Source organism: Oenanthe melanoleuca, chromosome 6, assembly GCF_029582105.1.
Source record: "Oenanthe melanoleuca isolate GR-GAL-2019-014 chromosome 6, OMel1.0, whole genome shotgun sequence".
Taxonomy (NCBI): Eukaryota; Metazoa; Chordata; class Aves; order Passeriformes; family Muscicapidae; genus Oenanthe; species Oenanthe melanoleuca.
The window spans coordinates 10,480,055-10,502,256 of record NC_079340.1 but is presented as its reverse complement, the minus strand read 5'-3'; the positions used below and the strand labels follow the sequence as shown (position 1 = coordinate 10,502,256).

Below are 22,202 nucleotides of genomic sequence, written 5' to 3'. Positions count from 1 at the left end.
AGATGGAAAAGTAACAAGAGAACATAAGCAAGAAGATTAAAACAGTTTTTGTTAGGGGACTGAGCCACCTTATAGGAAGCCATTGGATAAGTTTAAATGCAGCACTCACAATGTAGAGCAGCTTGAGATGTGCTGCAGCTTTGTTGGTGCTCTGTGCTGGGCCAGAGCTGAGCTGCTCAGGTGCCTGGTGTGGCTGAGGGCTGAGGCAGGGTTAGACAGCAGCTCCCAAACTCAGCTCTCTGAGCCTGGGGCTGTCAGCTGCTGGATGACCCGGGTGTGCACCACATGGAGCAAACACAGAGGGACTTCTCCCACCTCCTATGATCAGCCATAAGTCTGTGCTTTTTGGTTTTCTATCTTGTCCTGCAGCTGATTTCTCTCTTTTGCAGAAAAGTGATGGCAGAACATTGCTGCCTACCTGGGACCTTCTCCTGCCCACGTGCCCTCCTCAGTGTCCTGCTCCCCGAGACCTCTGGCATCAGCCAGTCTCTGGGACAGCCTCTAATGTGGGATTTGCACAAGATAATTCAATATTTTCTTGCTGATTTTGCCATTTTTTAACATAAATGACTAAAACATTCAAGTACACAGGAACCAGGCTTTGAGAGCCGGATTTGGGAGGTACAGGAAAAGTCAATGTGTTTCAGTCAGCAGTGGATTTAGCCTGACACTGATGCAGTCCAACAATCTTTGAGTCTACTTGTTTTCTGTGGTGCTAAAAAGCTCCACTGTGGGGTAAAGTTCTCCCTGCTTCCCTGGGTCTGAGTGCCTGGCCAAAGGAGCCAGTGCAGAGCTGCCACCCTGCATTAGTCAGGAGAGCCTGCTGCAGAAAATGACCCACAGAGCCCTTATCCCCCTGCCCTGAGCTTCCAGCAGACCCTGGAGCAGCCATGCAGGCTGGCTTTTATTTTATTCTAAAAGGGAAAACCTGGGAGCTTTGTGATAGGTCTGTGTGAGAAACCTAACCCTGTTTACAAGATTCAGTTTGGATGAAGAATCAGAAAATATGGTCCTATGTTCTTGATGGTTTTTAATGAAGGGAAAAAAAATCTCAAATGAGTGGTACTGATGGGAATGATTTTAAACCCTTCAATTTTCCTCTGATGTTTACCTATATTTTTATGCTTTTTACAGTGAAAGGACAGATATCTTTACATTAAAATGGACAGACAAGAGGCTGTCTCTAGATTGTACAAGGAGTTAGAACAATGAATTTATGAAAGAGTTTTGAATGTTATCTCCTGGTCCAAATTGGCCAATTACAGAATTATTACATGTAAGGGTGTGCCTTGGCCAGGGAGCCACACAATAATTTGGAACATGGATAGATGCCCCTTAAATGGTATTTTATTTACGTGTTTCTTTTTTCTTCTTCTTTTTGGTTTCTTTCAAGCAAACCTCTGTGTATATATATTGTATATATCCATACCATGCCCTAATGCAAACCCGTTTAACTTTGAGTGTTGTGTGCAGTCATCTCTGCTACATTTGTTAATTACCAGAGTCTTATCTGAGTAAGTGTTTCCTCCCTTAATATTTGCTCTCTTCAGTCACTCTTCCTTTATTTGATCCTGCAGGGGTTTATTGCAGCATAATTATTTCCATGGTAACAGGCTATAATTCCATAAACAGAAGATTGAGTTTTTTTATATGATCAGGAAGCAGCTGGAGAGCCATAAAAGGCTGATTTTTCAGCAATGCTGAAATCCTGCAACCCTTATTGATATATTAATGTAATCAGCTGAATTTCTTTCTCCCTGTGCAAATCCTCCCCTAAATAGAAAGGCACATAACACAGTGTTGAAATTCAAAGGTGCATAAATTGAAATGTTAGAGGGCAGAATTTTCCCCCATTCTTCTTAAGAATTGAAATGAAAGGGTTTTTTGAATGTATTTGGGGAAGAGAGGGATTCTATGCTCCCATGACTATTAGCAGGGGCAGAGCCCAAATTAATTGTAGATCTTCAGTTTATTGTGGGATGATGTTATTTTCATTACTTTCCTCATTACCATCTAGTTATTCTCTGTATATTTTAATGGATTTACAGCAGTTAATGTTTTGAGAAGTACATTCTGTCATTTGAATAGTCTCCCAAAAACATTCACAGTAATTTCCTAGGTTTTCTCCTTAGAAAGAAGTGAAATTCTGTTTGTGTGTTTGTAAAAAAAAAAAAAAGATAATTCAATACTTATGTTGGCTAAGCTCAAGGAATTGAGAACAGCCTAAAGCTCTCATCCTCATTTTCATCCTAATCAATGCACTTCTAAGACATCCTCTAGCTAATGAAACTCTGAATGGAACATCATCTACCCTGCAGACTAACAAAATTCAAGCCTCTGCTTTAAAGAAGCCACAAAAATAATTTGCCTGGAAAGCCAAGAAATCTCAAGTAAAGGACACTGCTTAGACCAGAGTACACCAGTTATTTGAATTGCAGAAGAAAAAAAAACCACAACCCTACAAACACAGCAAACTCCATGAGCTATGGTTTAGCTCTCCATGGCAAAAGTGGATCAGGTTGATCAGTTTTTAATGCACATGCAGCCTATTTCCAATGCATAATAAATTTCAGGGCTGTGAGCTGTGTAGAGACAGGCCTCAGGAAAATATGTTAAGCAAGACAGTAGAAATTTGTAAGCTTAATAATGGAGCTTCATCCATTGTTTAAAGCTATTGTTCTACACTTCCATTCTTGTTATAGAATTGGGTGTGCAAATAGCAAAGAGAAAACATGACCTTATTTTTGATTCTGGGCTCTTATATATACAAACTTGAGTTGCTGGTCCTGGCTTTAGGTGACCAAGGAAGTTTTTGCTGTGATCCCATTGTGCTGCAAATTTGAGAGACTGATTTTGCATTTTCTGACCTGGTGTTTGTGTGGAGCAAGGAGCCAGTTTGCTGGTCTCAAAGCAGTGAGGGTGTAGGTTTAGGGAAGCTCCACGTGAGATACTAATTCATGGATGAGCTTCAGAAAAAAGAACTACAAAAGTTTATGTTGTCTTCTTCTGGTGCTACAAAGGTAAAAAATGGTGGAATATTAAAGCTGATAAATCACTGATCTGAAGAGCAGGGATGGGGAAGACCTGGTAAATTATTCAGCAACTTTTCCTGATAAAGCAGAGGTTGTTTCTAAAATATTTCCATTTCTGCTCTCCAATACCAAACTAACTTTGACATCCACTGCTTCCTAAGGGTTATTATTTGCAGCCTGCCACAGTCTCTCCAAGAAGAAAAAAGTACTTTTGTGGTTAAGGCACAAGACTGGGGCTCAAGAGGTTTAATTTTTGTTTCCTGACTCTTCACTAGGCTTTGTGACTGGGCTCAGCAGCCTGAAACATAAAGTTCTTTTGCTTCCTCATCTACATTTCAAATCTCTTTAGTCAGGACCTGCCTCTTCCTTTTATATTTAGTTGAATTTTTCTTTTTTTTATTTTTTTATTTTTTTTTTTTTTTTGTGTATTTCTCTTTAATTTGGAAATAAAATGTATTAACAAAACATCTTATTTTGCAGAAAAAAATTAATACTTGAGAGGCATTTTAAAGCAGGAATTATTTTGTTATAATCAGCCCTCAACAGTGGTAATTCTCTACTTGCCAAGCAGACAACACTAGTTTCCTACAAATATTAGGGAAAATAATTTTCTAGACTTTCTTGATTTTGCCATAGGTTCTGCAGTTTAAAATATCATTAGCCTAGAAGAGCTGCCCCTCTCACTGTGAAAGTGATCCTGCAAGCTGCAGAGGCTTTTTGTATGGCACAAATTCTCTTTTCACAGTGCCAGATTTTCTCCCTGAGGTGCTATTTTTTTTTTTCTGCACACTCATTTTTGATGTTATTTTGTGCTAAGAAACTACTGAGTTTTATGATCAGATTGTACAGTAAAGCCCAGCTGCAGCTTTATGGGCAAGAGGTTTAAGGGAAGATTTGCATGGGAGTAATTTCTTTAAGTAAATTCAGTGGTTGGAAGTGAAAAGACCTTCTTTTCTTCTAGAGAAAAATCTGAATTAAGTCATATGTGCTCAAGTTGAATGATTTAAAAATTATATATGGGGATCTACATGTTTAATGCTGGAGGTTAAAATTGCCAGATAGTTTAATACAAAAATCTTTCAGCTTGAACTATATTTGGACATTTACTTTATGCATATACAGTAGAGCTCTGTACTGTGTGTAGTGCTGAACTAACAATATGTTATACTGATGGTTTCAAAGGTGTTTAAACATCTATTGGGTGGAACTTTTTAAAAAAGACCCAATTTTTTTTTAAAAGAAGAGAAAGAACAGTTTCTCAAGACCTGTCTGCAAATCAACTATTTGTTTTATCTGGCTGGGTTGCAATGGGTAAGTTGTGCCTCTGAGAAACACATTTATAAACCTTTGGCACAGAAAACCTTGAGAGAAGCAAAGATAAAATTTGTCTGCTTACCTGAAAAGGTTTTTTTTTTTAATTTTATGTTTTCCTGGTTCCCTCTGATAAGCTCATAAATGAACAGAAACAGTGAAATTGTCTCAGAATTGGAGTAGTATTTTGTATCCACCAGTTATGGTACAGTTCAGTTAATACAAGGTGTGTTGTTTGCAATGTTTTCTTTGAAGTACTAAATAAAGGAGAGCAACTGGGATATTCAAATTCCTCAGAAGAAAGAAGACATGCTGTGCTTTTAAAACAAGATCTGCCTTTGGTTATATGGAATCAGTACTCCTGGGAAATCATTCCATACTTCTCAAGGTAGTTTACCATGAAATGCAGTGGGTGAAAAACTTGCAGGCAAGGTCTCAGCAGATGGTATTGTAATGCTGTGTCCAAAAAATACAACAGAAATGTTGTGTTGACAGGAACACAGAGATGTACAGAGTGAGAACCACAATGAAATACATTCACATTTATAACCTGAGACATAATCTGGTAGACTAATAGAGCAAATGCTTTTGAGAGTTATTGAAGGAAAACACTATTAGCTTAAATTTCCACCCTTCTTTGAAGTTAGCACCGTTAGTCCAGCACTGGGATTGGTATAAATTACATTTTCCAATTTGATATAGAATATTGGTTTTCATGGCGAGACCCGATCCGCTGTGCCTCCAGCCTGGCTTGTCAACACCTGTGAGCGTGGTGCTGACACTGCTGCTGTCAACAGCCCCACCCCACTGCCTCCTGCAGCCCCCTGCTCCAGCCTGGCACTCAGGAACACCCCATGGACTGTGCCTTGGAAACTCAATCCAGCTGAATGGAGACGGGCTCACTCAGAACAAGGCGCAGCTGAAGGGGAGAGCAGCTGAGCTGATGCTGAGAGATGGAGAAAAGGTGGAAGCAAAGCCTGCCTGTTCAAATAGGAGAGGCTTCTTTGAACTCTTATGGGAACACTGGAGAAAAACTACTCAGGAAAATGGTGCCCTGTCCATTTCTTCATGTTTTCACATGAGACAAGATTCCTTTTGGAAGATATGTTGTGATGCACAGTTTTCTCATATCGATGTTTGGGCAAGAGGATGAAATCTAGATTATTCCCTGTAATATAGAGGGAATGATGCAAACTGCTTGTAGCCTGAATTCTTTAAAATAAATCCAATGTCCATCTTGGCAATGATGTTTGTGGCAGAATCTCCTTTTGTGGAGGACAGTTTCAGCAAATTTGCAAGAAATAAAACACAAAAATTTATGCATAAGCAGTATTTCTACAAATTCCATATTATGAACGTATAAAATGCTTACAATATTTGACAGTTGTATGTATAAAAGCAGAAAGAAAAGATCAAACCAACTAAGGGAGTATAAATAACTATTAAAATGTATTCAGGTAGGCTCTAATCTAGTGCCCTTTGTAGTCCTATATTTGGATACTGTCCTTGATGGTTCACCAAATGCAGCCTGTTTTGCAAAGAGCTCTCAGGCTTTTCTTGGTGTTCTTAAAATCACTCTGTCAACACAGTAGCCATAGGTTTTTGTGTAGTTTGTGTCATGAAAACTGAACCAGAAATTTAATCCCTTTCAATTGCCTGTGTGGGCAGAATAAGTTCTGCAGCACTGAGTGGTGTGCTCTGAGGATGCAGATTCCCTGAAACTCCTGCTTCACACAGTGGGACCAGCAAATTTCTGGATTCTTTGGAGGTGCTCCCATGAAGTCTCTCTACCTGCTCCACACTCCTGTGCACAAAACATTTTTAGTCACATAATATCACTGGCTATTGGTTTTGCCCCATCTCTTTTTTCCATGCTCTTCATTGTTGAGCAGAGCAAGAAAATATAGCAGTTAAAAAGGGATTATAATACTGGAATTCTGGGAATTAATAATTTTTATTTTTGTGGGACAGTGAGTCTTTAAAGATTGGGTAATCCACAGCATAAGAACCTTTTTATTTTTTTGCCCCAGCGTTTGGCCAGGTTTGGTCCAACCTGACGATTTCCTTGGACCGCTGAGCAATGCTTTTGATGAAATGTAAAGTGCAAGGTTCATGCTTTCTGAGCTGCAGGTTCCCCATCTCCCCTGTGTGTCTCTGCAGGGCCTGAGGCAGTGCTGTGTCCGGGTTTGTTCTCGTTGCAGGTGACGGCAAGCGCGTGCAGTGGCTGCGGGGCAAGGACGGCGAGGTGTGGGTCTGGGTGATGGGGGAGGCTCCAGGGGACAAACCCTACGAGCAGATCTCAGAGGAGCTCATGGCAGAGCGGGCCCGGCAGCAGGCACAGAGGGAGGCAGAGGAGCTATGGTGAGCATCCCACACTGCAGGCACAGAGGGAGGCAGGGGAGCTGTGGTGAGCATCCCACACTCTGAGCTCATCACCGTGCAGAAAGGTGGCAGGTGATGTTGGGTACAACTGGTAAGAATGTCTTATGGATGTTTGCTTTCACTTGTTTTGTCAGGTTTTCAGCATGTAAAAAAAGTAATTTTGTTTATATTGAATATTGAAAGCCAAAAACCCTCATTTGTAAAAAAAGCGGTGCCGACTTTTTTCTCTGTTGGGAATTTAGCTAAGCCATTGACCAGGCTGTAAATAAAGAAAAATGAAGCAGTCTGGTTTTGAGGTGATTAAATTAGATATGTTTGTTATATCACAGTTCTGAGCCCACAATGGGGGCTTGGTACATAAAATCCTTTTTGAATATGGTTTTATTTGCATTTTGCTCGTATTAATTCTTATTGCAGCAGTTCAAAAACTCATTATACAAAGTACCATGCAGATGTCTCTAGCAGGGCCTTTTCCAGGTTTGGGGGAGATTCAAAAGTGTTTTGATGCTTGATATTGTTAGGAATTTGGCCACCTGCCTCACACACTTCCCTTTGTAGTGCAGCACTGAAAAATGACTGTTTAAATATCAGGTTATTCCATGTTATCCTTTTTCATATGAGATTATCCTTTCTTCAAGTGCTTGCATATTTAAGCAGGGATAGAAACCTTTAACCTGTGCTCTGAATTCTTTTTACATTGTCAGTAATAATAAACAACCTAGCATAAGAATTTGGGAGTCATCTGTACTGGTATTTGAAAGGCAATAAATTCCCAACCATGCTGTGCTAGACTAATAGAAAAATATAAGGTATGACTTAAAGACATCCAAGAAGTACTTGTCTAACTTAGAAGTGCTATTTTAATTAGTAATTTGTCAAAAATTGTAAATTGTCTGCTTTCTGGGTGGTTTCTTCAAATATGACTTGTGGTAGGTCTCTTGTTAAACACATTTTAATTCATTGCTTGCATCTTTCCATAGAGTCTTATGGTAATTAATTATTGCAACCAGTGAGTAAGTATTGATCCTCAATTTAAGAAAATTAGTGCATTAAATTTTTATTTTCACACCCTTTTTGAAGGAGACAAAAGGAAGCTGAAATAACAAAGAAATTTCGTGATGCTATGGCTCAAGAAAAAGCCAGAATAGTGGCAGAAAAATGGAAAATAGAAATGGAAGATCGGAAAGCAGCCAAACTGGAGGAAGAAAAAATTCAGGAGGAACTGAAGGTTTGCATAGAGCAATTTAAGTTTTTTTTTAATAGTGTTTTCATGTAGATTTCATGTAGAGTTCTTGTCACCTTCAGTGCATGCTTATTAATAAGCTTTAAAATCCAGAGTTGTAATTTTCATTCTGGACTATACAGATAGCTACGTGGTGTGCAGCAGAACAGCTGGGTAAGCAATGAGAAAAAATTGCAGGTCTCATTCAGAAGTGCCAGAACAATCAAACTGGTTATTCAGCTCACACATTAGCAGAATTGTTCAGTCAGCTGTGCTGGGTGAATCATCCTGGGGAAAAAAAATGTACAATTGGGAAAGATCTCATTTTAAGTTAGTTTGCTTGAATGTACTCTGTGTATTTTGGATGAGTTTGTTCACATAATGAACTTCAAAATTGTGTCACTACTTCCTTCAAAATAATAAGGGGTGGATCCTTCCTCCACTCAACATATGGGAGAAGTCCAGTTGGCTTTGCTGGGAGAAGTTAATTTGCCTGATTTTTGTTGACTTCACAATGAACTTTTGATGAGTTCAGTTACAGTATTTTAATGTTTGTTGGAAATAAATTTTTTTTTTCACATTTTCTAGTCGAAAATAGCAATCTCAAAACTAAATAGGAAATGGCTCTGCCCACCCTGTTCATATTACTTGATAAAGATAAAAAGCTGTTTAAAAGTGAGGAAGTAAAATATGATGGGTTCAGTGTGCAGAGAAGTCATGACAGTCCTCTGAGGCTGGGATGTGCTTGCAGGGACTGCACACAGCTGGTGAGGCTGAGTTTCCATGGAGAAAGGCTGTGGAAAATCTGACTGAGGATCCAGTACCTTCCATCCACACAACTCTCCCCTGCTGACAGCTCTCTGTGCCTCTCCTTCCTTTCCTGGTGCAGTGATTTAGGTGTGGAAAGCAGGAATAGACTTTTCCCATTGTCCCTCCCTTGTGACAAGGGGATTGCTGCAAACTCAGTGTTGGGTTTATGTGGTTTGATTGCAAACAGCAAATTTCCTGTCACTGCACACTGTGGGTCTGGGATCTGAGGTGGCTGTGGAGCACAAAGCCAGGGTGGCTCCTGCAGAGCAGGCTGCACAGAGTTGCTGATTTACCTTTGCACAATTAATTTGAATTCACAGGAGAGAATGGGGCCTTTGAAATTTGATGTCAGTGAGTAATGAAAGTATACCTTTCAAGTGCTATATTAATGAATGAATAATGAGCAGAGCAACTAATTAAACACTCTTTCCTCTGCTCTCTGGAAAGCAAAGCCCTCTTGAACAAAGGCTGACAGTGTGCACTTATATTTCTGTGGCTGATTTACAGGACTGTAAATTTTTCCCTTTTTGATGGGGAAAATGTCCACAAGCTCACTGTTACTGTTCTGTTTCAAAGAGACTTTTCCAAAGGGCAGAGTGAGCAACTTCTGAGACTTTCAGTGGCCAGTATTCATAGCTTTCTATTGAGGAAAGCTAATTGTTCAGTTGTTGATACAATTGAAAGGAATAGCACCAAATTCTGCCCATTTTCATATTGATGGAAAGGCAATGTCACAGTGACCTGTGTTTCCCTGGACATGAGCAGGTCCTGTCCAGCTGTGTGCCTGGCAGGAGCAAGGAGCTCTGCTGGAAGTGGGATGAGATTATGGTTCAGTTTCTACTTTGAATTTCAAATACTTAACTTTGGCCAGGATTCATTTATCTTTCTTCTCAAAGCTGACAACATATTTATTCTATTGAGGAAGTAGAAACCATTTCTTTCCCAATAGTTTCCCTTAAATCAAGTATTTGAAGACAGAATTTGCAAAAATTTAAATAAGTGGACCAAAGTTTTCAAAACAAGACAAAGCAGAAAGGAATTCTTTGGCTTAAAAAATTAGTTTAGAAACAAGATATGATGCAGTGATTGCTTTTTTAAAATGCCCTTTACCTGCTCTTGAAAAATCAGGTCTTGTACAATGTGCATGGTTTCTAGACAGGAAAAGAAAGTTGTGTTTCTGGAACCCACATCCAGCTACAAGAAGGGAATAGAACTAAGGTACCGGGAAAAAGATGAATTAATGAATCTGCTGATGTATGACAGAAGTCATTGATAGAATGAAGAAAAGGGTGTGGAATTTGATGCAGATCTGTAGGCAAGCATGCTTCAACAGATTTAAAATGGTAATCATCCTTCTGTGATGATGTCCAAACTGAGGTATGGAAAGTTCAGTCTCTGCTAATGCTTCATCCTCTTGCAGCAGTTTGACTTGGGAAATTGAAACTATCTCCTTTCTGCTGGCATGTTTAATTTCTAACCATATGTGTCTCAAACACTCCTTTTTAAGATGCTTTTATTCCTCTTGACCTATCACAGGACATTAAGGCTGTCTGCACTAGATAAATGATATCTTACATATCAAAGTGAATGATGATCCCTATTTCCTTTCCCAACACTGTTTGAAAAGTATTGCTTTCCTTGGTGTTTCTTAAGCAGAATTGCCTTTAATTTATGATGCTAGAATATAAACGTTGACTAGTCTATTTTTGCAGTTTAAGGACAGCTATTCTTTTTTGCACATATTGCAAAGGACAAATAAGAGACCCAATTACTATCATTAATCTTTTTGCTAACTCACAAAGGCTATGAGATCATAGGCATAATTTTCTATGGTTATCAGTAGCTGTCATTAAGAGTCTGAACAATGTGCAGAGCTAAGGCAAATTAAAGATGTGAGTGTCATCCAGCCAGGGGTGGGTATCCTTCAGCTACATTTGGAAATAAAAGAGATCTTCTCTCAGTTCAATCTTCTTGTGGTCTACACAAAGCAAGAGAATATTAATAGCTAAGTACTGTCCTTATGACAACATGAGATACCTGCCAAATTTAATAATAAAAGAACAGTTGACAGCAGAGCTAGATTGCTTCTTAAAAATTCCCTGGGAGATGAAATGTGTCTCATCAAAGAAGATAGGTTGAGAATCAACCTTCAGAGAACAGGACAATTAGTGCTTCTGTTCAGGAAATATCTAATTAACCTTATGCTCAGTAGAAAGAATACACTTTCTATTGAGCTTGGATGAGCTTTCAACACATGTCTGAAAGCTTTACTGTGCCCCCAAGTGCTGTGGACCTGATTCCTCAGAAAATTGCTGCCAGATGTGGAGTTTAGGAATACAGTGAACTGTCACCATTGCCATTTGCAGTACTGTGGGCTTCTTACAACAGAGCAGTGAGCATCCTGTCTTGATCTGGAAAAAACTCTTGTCTCCAAGTAAACGTCAACCACTTGAGTGGGACTGTTACCTCCAAGTGCAAATAAGCTGTAAGTTCAGCTCTGTGCTTTGCTGTGCCAAGAAAACATTGAACTCTTTCCCAAAGACAGCAGATTTAGAATCTAGGAATATGGCAACAGCTTCCTGCTAGTGTTCAGCACCCAATTCATTCTGCAAGTGCCTTAGTTGGGTTATTTCAATGGTAATTACAACAATTCAGTAATACTTTATTTTGTTTCTTTTTGTGTGTCCACAGTTCAGTAATAATTTTTTTTTCCTATGCCATTATCTTTTGAAAAGTGTTGTAAATGAGGCAGCTGTTAGTTTTGGTTGGGAACTGGGTCTTCAGGTTTTCTCTGTCCTACTTGTAACTGCAATTGATTGTAAAGAAAAATTTCTTGCTCAGTGACATCACTAATCATTGCACTTCTGAAGCCACTGTCTTCAGTCTGATTGCTGGTAAAAACTAGCAAAGCTCGGGTGTTTTCCATGGGTAAATGGGAAAATCTGAGCCACTAATGAGAGTAGCTTAATGTCAGGAGTTCAAGCTGTGCAGAGTCTGTAAGATCCAGAGACAAATTTTAGGTAGATGGTCACTGGATCTGTGGCAAATTACTCAAGCAGAGCCTTGTGCAGTAAATGTGAGATTTCTCCCAACCAGGAATGATCCTTAGCTTTGCTTTCCAGCTCATGGAACACAGGGTCTTTGTGAGTCACAGTAAGCTGGTACCTCCTTGTATGAGATGTGTGAATAGCATGTCCTGGGACACATCCATGGCTGAAATCTCTTAGCTTCTGCATAAGGCATGAGTGCATTTCATACATTTGTCTCTGTGCAAATACATGCACAGTGAAGCAATGCAAAGCCTGTGTTCCTTTTGAGATGGTGGTAGTAGAGAAGAAAATAATTTTTCTGCAAACACTTTATTTTCTGGTGCAAGTGAATTTTCTCAGAAAAAGGCTGGGAAGAGCTGGACATATTTCTGCTGTTACTCAGAGCTCTGTTGGCACCTGCCAGGTGTGTCTGGAGAGCAGCTGATCTCTGAGCTCAGCTGGCTGTGCCTGCCTGTCCTGCAGCAGGGGCCCTGGGCTTATCAGACTTCCTTCCTGAATGTGTTCCCTGGCCCAGGTGGCTGCTGAGAGGGCTCAGGGGGTTCTCTGCAGCTGCAGTGCAGCTGGCTGCAGCTCTCAGGGCTGACAGAGACAATTCCAGCCTGCAGCACTGACAGAGTCCCAGGCAGGATTTCAGGGAGGGCTGTTGTACCAAGCACACTTTATGGATTTTGCCCTGGGTAGGATGGTGGTCATTCAGCTGTCCTGCATCCCCTAAGACTCCCCAGGAAAACCCCAAGAGCTGTGGCAGACAGGAGCCCAGTTTTCCTCTGTAAAAAACCCCATTGCTCTATTTTTGCCTTTTCCCCAGCTTATTTTTTAAATCTTTCTGCAGCAAAAACTAAATGATGACTTAATCTCCTTTCATCTGCCTTGGACTGCAACACTCACCATGGCTAATATTAAATATTATTTATAGCTGCCCACAGTAAAGCTTTGAAACACAGGGAGACACACATAGACAGAAACAAGTTTGTGGTAAATTCTCAGCTGCCAGAGGATAGATTAGATCATTTAGCATGTTCAAACTCTCCAGTGGAGGAAAGGATGGAGAGGATTACTGCTGCCTGTTGAATTACCAGTGTGATTTGTTTTGGCAACTTGGTGCTTCTCAACAATTTGCAGCTCTGCACTGAATTATCACCTTCCTAATTATTTTGGCAGAGCTGAAAGGGTCAGGCACAGAGAACAATCTCTCTCAAGTGTCAGGCAGAAGATGGTGTTTGTAGGTATGACAGCTCTTCACTCCCAGCTCTGATGTGCAGGACTGGATTCCTGAGGAGAAGCAGACAAACTGCTTGCTGGATTCTTCCAGAGGAGTAAATGTGAAAATTGTTAATTTTAAATGCAAACACACACTGCTGTACTTGGCAAAAGGATGGCTGTTCTTTCCTGTGTCATACCAGCAAGGATTGTTTCTTCTCTCACACACCTTGAAGGAGTTGGGCAAAATACCTGCACATCTGTGCACTAATTCAATAAATAGAAATTAAATCTCCTCTTTCTGTAAAAAGGAAAATTATGTGGAAAAGTTCTGGTGAATTCACAATCAAGTGCCTGTGTGAAGTTTTTGTTGTTGCCTCTTCTTTGGCTTAAATCTCCTTCTCAGTTAAAAGGGTAGGATTTTCTTAGTTGGCAATGTTGCCTTCCATTGAGAACTCAAACTATGCCTGAATTCTAGTTTTTGGGTATGTGTGGACTTTTTTCTTAGACCCTTTCATCTTTGTACTAGAAATGTTTCAACAACAGCTACATTTAAAAAAAGCCCAAATTTACAACAAAACTCTGGTGTGATTCAGGGAACTGCAGTGAGATTGATTTTTCTCCCCCTCCTCTATTTTAAGTTTACCTTGTGGTTTAAGATGTTGAATAGAAAATATTCTGATAACCCAGGATTGCTTCTGTGTCTGTCCATCTTCCTGAAGGATAGACTGGATATATTGAATTTTTTTAGGTAGTAAAGCTAAGTGAATAAATATTCTCTTCATAAGAATAAAGAACAGTTGATCTCATATTTTTTTCCAGTAAGAGAATAAGTAAGATTGCAGCTAAAACATGCAATCCCTAATTCTACATAGATATTAAAAATATATATTTATTTTTCCAGAGGCAGCTGCTTGGCTTTGAAATTAACATTGTCTAACAGCATTGACTTTTCAAAAATAAAGAACTGTCCACTCAGCTCATGTTTTTAGGAGCCAGGAAATAACAATGGAAGGATGATGTTAGAAATAATCCAAGATAGTAGCATTAGAATTGAGTGAGGAACAATACTAGGCTTTTCTTTCTCAGAAATAATAAGAGCAGCCTAATGTATTGTTCATATAATCATGCAACATTAGGGGTTGGACCCTTAACCTTCACCCTGGAAATTTCATAGGATTAACATTTTGCAGGTTAAAGGTTTCCCTTATAATTTTCCCTTGCTTATAGTTTAGGTCAGGTAACTAGACTAGTAATTCAAGGTGGTTTTACTCAGGGATTTTTAAAAAAAATTCTTACCTATAAGTTTGTTCCTCATAAGGCTATATTGTTGGTTCCATTCTAAAATTAAATAAAAACTGGTTTTATTTGTAATTCAAGTTATTTCAATAATATGAATAAGAATTAATGAAGTTCAGTTTTGAGTTTTTTTGTGGGCTTCAATTCAACTATATGATTTAAATCTGTTTCTTTGGCACCTAAGGGATTTGGGAAAATTCATTGTAAAACAGATTCCTAGTTCAGCATTAATTGAGCTCCTATGTTATCAGTAATATGAGGGATTTCCACCTCTTTTAAGGCTTTCTTGGAAATGAACCTTTTTGGCATGTTTGGCTTGGCTATTTTTGCAGTGTGACTGTTGTGTGCTGAGGATCTGCCTTTTCCTCCAGAATGTAGTGATCTCAATTTTGGGAAAATACTCTTCCCTGTGCTGGTTGTGATGCCCCACTGGGACAGTCACTAAAGCAAGAACAGCAATGAATCAGTCCCTGCACTCTGAGGTTCTGTGGATGATGAGAGTGGTGCTAGAAGGCAGCAGTACCTTCAGTTAAACCTGGGCTTAAGCCAAGCTTTGCTCACAGGCTGGAGGACAGCACAGGCTTTGGTGCCACGTGAAGTTTTCTGTACAGCTTTCAGATCTTAGATGCTTACATGCTCCTCATTCCTGTGATGCCTGTGGTCTCAAAATGTACCTCCTCAGGAATTCCCAAGAGGTGGGAAAATTCAGGGATGCCTGTTGTCAGAGTGAGAAGCCCAAAGTTAGAAGAGAGTGATTTGTCCAAGCTAACACAGCCCCTCTGTGACAGGAAGCAGCTGGAGCAGTGTCTCCATTTCTGGCACATTCTTCTTTTTTAGTCACTTGTGGCTTCATTTTCTCTAGAAAAGAGAAGAAGAGGAGAGGCAGAAAGGTGAGGAGCTAATCAGGCAGCAGGAAGAAATCCGGGCACAGGAGCTGTACCTGAGCCTGAAGCAAGCTCAGCAGCACAGCCAGCACAGCGACCACGACCTGGAGTGGGAAGAGCAGTGTGAGTAAAACTAAAACTCCCCAAGCACCAATGCCCTCCTGAAAGCAGTGAAAGGAACTGGCAGAATGGAGAAACTGTGGCCAGAAATCTCCTACACCCACAGCAATACAAAGTGCTGTATTATTTTGGTGGAAATTGCCAGCTTAAAATTACAAACAGAAGTTTTGGATTTCTTTCTGAGTCTCTGTCAGTGCCTTATAGAAAATCTTTTGTGTACAATGACTGAGATCATTAAATTCTGTCTAATGTACTTAATTAACAGTTTTGGCTTAGAAGTAATAACTCAGGGCACAGTTATTTTGACAGCTTGTCCTCAGCTCTCTCTGAAGAGATAAAATCTGTCTTCATCAGTATTTTAATTGCTTCCATATGGTAGTGGGGTGAAGCTATGATGTCAATGCTGAAATTCACTTCATTCCAAAAGTTTACAGTAGATCATACCTAGCTTGTTGCTCTAAAAAAGACACCTGATGGTAATCATCATCATCATCTCACTCTATGGAAGTTCCTTTTTGGATAGCCTGCAATTCTTTATGAATATCATAACTGTGATTAATTTAAATTTTTGGGTGATTTTTAAAAGCCTACAAGGAACACAACAACTATATTATTATATAGATGTATACATTAATACTGTAGATAAGTGAAAGTCCACATTATGAATAAATTTCAAAAGATACAATTAGTTTATTTTATGACTTTAGTCATCACTTCATTAATTCCTGAGGATTAATTAATGGAGTGCTATTACCTGGAATTGATCTGATAATGAATCATTCTCTACAAGATGAATTAAATCTATAAGATATCCTGGTGCCATTTTCCAAGTTCATAAGAGGGTGTGTTAATTTTGATCAATAAAACCTCTGAATATTACACTGTCAATAAAGATAATTATTTTCTGGAGAATTATCTAAATCCAGGTGAACATACTTATATGGAAAGAAAAGCTAACTTTGTGTATTTTCAGTATGTGAGAGCAAAATGAGTTGGGGAAAAAGTAGCCCCTTAGTTGTACAGAAAATCAGCATCAGCTGGCAACCTAGCATAAAGGGTGGGATTATGTACTTAAGGATTTCTTTGATGCTATATAAGGAAAGAAAATACATTTCAACCATGTTGTTAAAAGAAAAAAATTAATCCAGGTTACCTTTACACTGAAATAAAACACTACAAACGCCACTAAAACCAGGTATCATTTTCTTACTGTTGCATTAATGAGATAGCTGTTGCTTTAAATTGTTGCCTCTGTTTTCCTGAGGAATGCTGTTTGTGCAGGGATAGACATCAAAAATGCAACAGAATAATTATGGGAGAAGAGAGGGAGAAAAAGGCATAAGCTAAGAAAGGTTTTGACTGTGAGTTCTGTAATTTTTGGGCTGTTAGAACACTTGAGGCTGCATCACATGCTGGCAGGGATAGTCTGCCAGTACTTTTTCTGGTGGGAGCTTTGGGGTACTCTGTATGCTCTGGAGCAGTTCTGTCCCCTGCAGTCCCTGTGCCCCAGTGGCTGCAGCTCAGCACCTTCTCTCTGGGGCTGTAAATTCTGTGCTGCCACAGTTGTGCTGTTAGCAGTAATGGATTTAGCATTAAACTAACTGCAGACTAATGACTGGAGTGTTCCATATCCTTGTTTATCCTCTTGTGCTTATCTCAGTGTCTCAATTTATCCCTGTTGGTTTGAGGGCTCAGAACTGCTCCATTAGCAAATGGGTGTGACAACTGAAGATGGGAAGATGCAGTGTTCAGTGCCTTATCTGAGACCAGCTGCTGGCTGCTTTAGACTGTGCTATCAAACTTTGCACTGGGTTTCCTCAGGCATTTTAACATCTTCCATTTCCTTAACTTTATTGCAGGAGACAAAATGTGCAGCAGATAGTAACAAATATTTGGAAGTGGGAACATCTGAACTTGCTATGAAATTATTTAGTACCTCAGGTTCACCAGATTTTTCATTTCTTATTTCAGTTCCAGATATTTTTTTCTTTTTATGGCAATCCTTCCATTTTGTCTGCAAGTATTCCTGTGGGGCACTGAGAGGAAATTTAGAGAAATTAGGGCAAAGCTTCCACAAGTAAGCTTTTCTAAGTAATAAATAAATGCATGAATGCATAAGAGAATTACAAGCAGATGTAATATTTACATTTTTTGCCACTACAAACCTGCAGTGGAGACCATGTTGCCTATTAGGAACAAGCCCAGGCTCCTTTGGGTTTTACCTCCTTGAGGTGAGCCCTGCCCTGTTGCACAGGGCTCAGTGCTGCAGGGCAGGAACTGGGGAGAGAAATGAACTGTAGAAATGATATTGATGACACCACTAATTTGTTTAGTAGATGGAATGCAGAATGTGATGGGGATTCATCTCTCCTCATCACATAATCCCCCAGCTGTTTATTGCCAAGGCAATAAGCAAAGTGGTGCTAATATTAGTTTCTGTTGTTGGGTTCAGTTCTCTTCTGCTGTTTGCCAGAGAACAATAATGGCCCATAGAACTGCTGTGTTAATTGAAATACATGATTTTAGAGCTTTTTAGTGTACTAAATAACAAATGTAGAATAACTTGGGAAATCGGTGCTAAAAGGAGAAAATGATGCTGTGAGAGTAATTACACACTTTGATTTCATATAAAAGATATATATTGGGGTTTTTTAGAGGGCAGCTGTAAGCTTGGAAGTTGAGCAGGGATATTGGTTGGCAAGTGAAAAGATGAATAGTGGAAGACTTATTCAGAGAGTCTATTGTTCAAAACTCTTATTTTTGAAACTGAGAAGTGAAACTAAACTTGGATAGCAGAAGGCATGTATTCTCATTAGTTTTGGACATTTCTGTGTGCTATCCCATTTTCAGGTTTTTAGCTTATTTAAGTGTGACCTCTCTTTGTGCAAGCAAAAAAAGGATCTGTGAAACTTGATAGGAAAAGCTGTAGCCTCAATATTCATCTGATTGAATATTGTAAGAGGCATTCTGTTAATACACTTACAAAGCCCTGCAGACTGAATCAGCCAGGGAAGTGCTCAGATATCTGACCAGCTCTATTCATCTCCAGAAAAAAATTATTTCAGCAAAAATGTAGAAAGAGATGAGTGAGTTGATCTATTCTTTTGCCTTTCCCTGAGCACCTACTTTTGGTCTCTCTTGAAAGGAGGATACCAGGCTGACTCATTACAGCTTTTTTTATATTGTTATATTTTTATGTTCTTATGTTTTTATGTGTCTATGAATTTATTTTTTCCCAATTTCAAAGGAATTCATTGGGTATTTATGTTCCCCAAAAATTCAAGTGAATTTACTGGCAGGAGCATTGATAAATGCTGAATTTTAAAGTGAGTGCTCCCCAGTTTAGCTATGCATTAACTAATCTCAACCTTACATATATGTGTCCTCTGAACTCCAGTAGGTCTCATAGTGCATTGTTCAATAGGAATGGGATTATTCAGATAAAATTGCTGAACTGAAGTTATATTTTCCACTTAGGAAAGGGAAAAAAAACCACTGTGTGATTTGTATGTGCACTCAGAAAATCTGAAGATTGAATTGTATCTATTAGTTAGTCATTTTGAAGAGATCATAAACAAGCTTCTAATGATTTTTAACAAGGAGAAAACTAAAACAAAATAATGTGAAAATTACAATGCATATTCATAGCATATGTTTGGGGTTTTTTCAGCTTTCACATAAAGGACCTGGCTGTGGATCTCTCATGGGCTTGACAAATTCCTGATTTTCCCATCTTGCCAGTCCTTACATTATTCCATGAAATAAAAGAAAGATGTAAGAGTATGTAAATGATAATTTGTGGTAATTTGTTATGCTAGACATATGGATCTGTTATTGTGATTCAGAGCTTTTAGGGCTTTTTGTTCCAGGTATATAATCTCCCCACTGAGAATATTGACTGACTACACTACTAGTGTTTTTCACAGGGGTCATGGCAGAAGTAAATTTACTGTAAAAGGACAGCCAGCTAAGAAAAAGAATCTGTTTCTACTTAAGTCAGAACTAGAAGTCCCAACTACTTTTGCTTTCTTGTTACTGGAAAGGTTACAATGTGTCTTGAAACACAAGTAATGTAGAATTTTCGCTTCTTCTATCTTAAAATATTTATGCTAGACTTGATCCAGAAATAAAGTTCTCCCTCCTAGTGAGATGGTTCAAAGCCATAGAGAGAAATATGAATAGTCATGAAATTCTTTTGAAAGAAAAATCTTCTACAAAAATACATCCAGATTTACCCTCAGACTTTGAGTGACTTTCTCAAGATAGATGAAGTTGTGGGAAGTGTCAGTATGGGAGGATGGTTCATGTGGTGTGTATCATTTTGTCTGGAGTGTTGTGAAAAACCTTTCTGTAGATTCCTGACTGATGGATTTATCCCCAATACTATTTCCACTCACCAAACATGGTTATTGATGCCAGTGGCTTTGATTATTTGCTCAAAAAGCCCCTTGACCAATCAGAGATTAAAAGAAACTTAGGATAATCTAGGAACACAGGTCCACAGTTGAAGATGTACTAGACAACTTCTAAAGGTAGAAGAAAGAGAAAGATTTTTTTTTTTTTTTTTAGTAACTACAAGGAAGGTGATAGGGAGAATATCAGGAGGCCAGTAATGAGAAAAAAATGGATTAGGAGATCCAATGCATCCCTATGGTCAATGATACAATTCAGATACCTCCACTGGGAAATGTCAATAAAAATTCTCCATAATGGGAAAGAGATGATTCTGTATATAAAATCTCAATATCTATATGCAGCCCTCTCTATCCACAGACACATACACACACACGTGGGTAACTACATTAATGTAAACACACAGACATATATGTGTGTATATACATGGGGAGGGCTGCATGTCAGACTTTCAAAAGGTTTTCTGAATATTGGTATTAAACAGTGGCAGTCTATGCAACCTCACCTCATACTTTTGTGATAAGAAGCACTGAAGTTTGATAGTTTGGGAAAATGTAGTTCTGGGTCACTGACTTCTGATGGTGCAGATTTGTTGGCTAGCAAAAATACAGTGGGAATGTCTATTGAAAAGTCAGCCTATTATTGAGGAAAGTGGGACATGAAGACAGCCTGCCTTTCTCTTTGCCAGGCAGCCTGTACATCAGTAGAAAAGAGTCCCAGGATGCTCCAGGCAAGGTGCCCTCAATCTGAATATTGTGATGGTGACAAACAATTGAGGGTTTCTAGGTGTCCTGCAGAGTTGCATCACATTCATCTTCCTTGGAGTCTCCTCTGGTGCTGCAAAGCACAAAGTTCATTTTTAAAGTGACCATTAAAGAGTGGCTTTATAAGGGACTAATCACAGAAATACTGGAGCCATTGGAGCAGTACATGTAAATGACATTATCTACCCTTAAAAGTAATGATCTGTAAGATAAATGGTGAAGTCTGTTACTTGTGTTTCCTGTGCTGTGCATTTGTTTGTTACTGTGTTTAGCCAAAACTGCAGGGTGTGTAGTTAAGTGAAACTGAAATCCTGCCATATGAAGCATCTATGACTTGTTTATTATGCTGTCTTGATGAGCTTTTAGTCCTGCATATCTTTCTGCTTATGATAATATTATATAATTCTAAGCTTAAAGGTCTTTTCCCTTTCATTTGCCCACAAGGTTTTATTTCATTTCATTTGGCTTTGAGTGCTTTTATTTCTTGATTCCATTAAACCTTCTTAGAATTTGGAAGTTAAATCCAGTTATGCTTCTGCTTGCTTTAAATTGGGAGCATAAACCAGAGGGATGGAAGCAGACTAATGAAATGCAGCTGTCTGGTATTATATCATGCATTCCTAGTCCCAGGTACAGTCACAGGGGAGTAGGAAATGGAGTGTTCACTTTATGAACTGGGTATGATCTTAGCCAGGATAGTCATGGCAGGATTGATAATTGCTACTGGAGGCCATAGCTAGCTTCTTTCATATTTGCTTCACTGCATGTTAAAAGTTTGGGTTTTTTTGCACTGGAATAATTTGCTTGCCTGCAGTTATTTGTGACTCAGAAACATCATCCAAATGGGGCTTGAGGCACAAGAAAACAGCCAATAGATGATGAATATTTGCAGTAGAATTCTTGGTGCATTTAAGTTATACCATGTCAAAGACAGGATTGTTGGAACATTAATTTTAAAATGAAGAAGCTTTAGTAAAAGATGCCGGAGCTGCAGTAGCCAGAAAAGCAGTCTCATTTCAACTTACAGAAATGGGTAACTCCCTGGTCAGTGCCATTGTTAGGTGTGTATTAAAGCTTCCAATACAAATTCTGCTTCTCCATACACAATTTCAGAGACTGGAGTGTGAGGCAACCCCATCCATGGTGTCAATATGCCCTTTCCAATGGCTATTAATTTGTCCATTGTTACTGAAACCATTTCAAGCTGGAGATGGCTGTGACTCTAAGTACCATGACAAAGACAGCACATGCCTTTCAGAAAGCAAACAGCACTGACAAAGTGCAACCTGCATGGCAGTTTTTATAATGGTAAATTTTGGGAGTTGACCCTTCAATTCTAGTTATGTTCATAGTGGCAATGAAAACTGTTAGATGCAGATTTAATTTTAAGCAGTAATTAATATCCTTTCTTGAAACATAGAACTTGAGGCACTTCTAGGGGAAAAGATGTCCCCAAGCAGAATTTCTCCTATTACAGCCAAAAGAAGTGTCAGATTTAATCACTACATGTAGAGGCTCAGTTATTGCCAGTAGAGGTTGGATCTTTAATAATTTGAGGCTCCTTCTAGAGGTGGGCCTGTGTTTGAAGCACCAGGGAAGTCATCCAGTTATGTAATGTGTCACTGTCCTGGTTTGAAGGACAGGTGTCTGCCAGTAAAGGCAGGAGCTTCCCTTTGAAATGGGGAATGTAAACCCCCTCCCTCCAAATTATTATG

At 39.1% G+C, this 22,202-nt stretch overlaps 1 protein-coding gene across 1 annotated transcript in view; it reads left to right on the top strand.

Moving 5' to 3' along the window:
• SH2D4B (SH2 domain containing 4B) overlaps positions 1-22,202 on the top strand; it is a 56,052-nt gene that overhangs the window by 5,451 nt on the left and 28,399 nt on the right. The window contains exons 2-4 of the mRNA XM_056495158.1: positions 6,556-6,704; positions 7,806-7,953; positions 15,169-15,313. Of these exons, the coding sequence (XP_056351133.1) occupies positions 6,556-6,704; positions 7,806-7,953; positions 15,169-15,313 (442 nt within the window). The remainder of the gene's footprint in view (positions 1-6,555; positions 6,705-7,805; positions 7,954-15,168; positions 15,314-22,202) is intronic.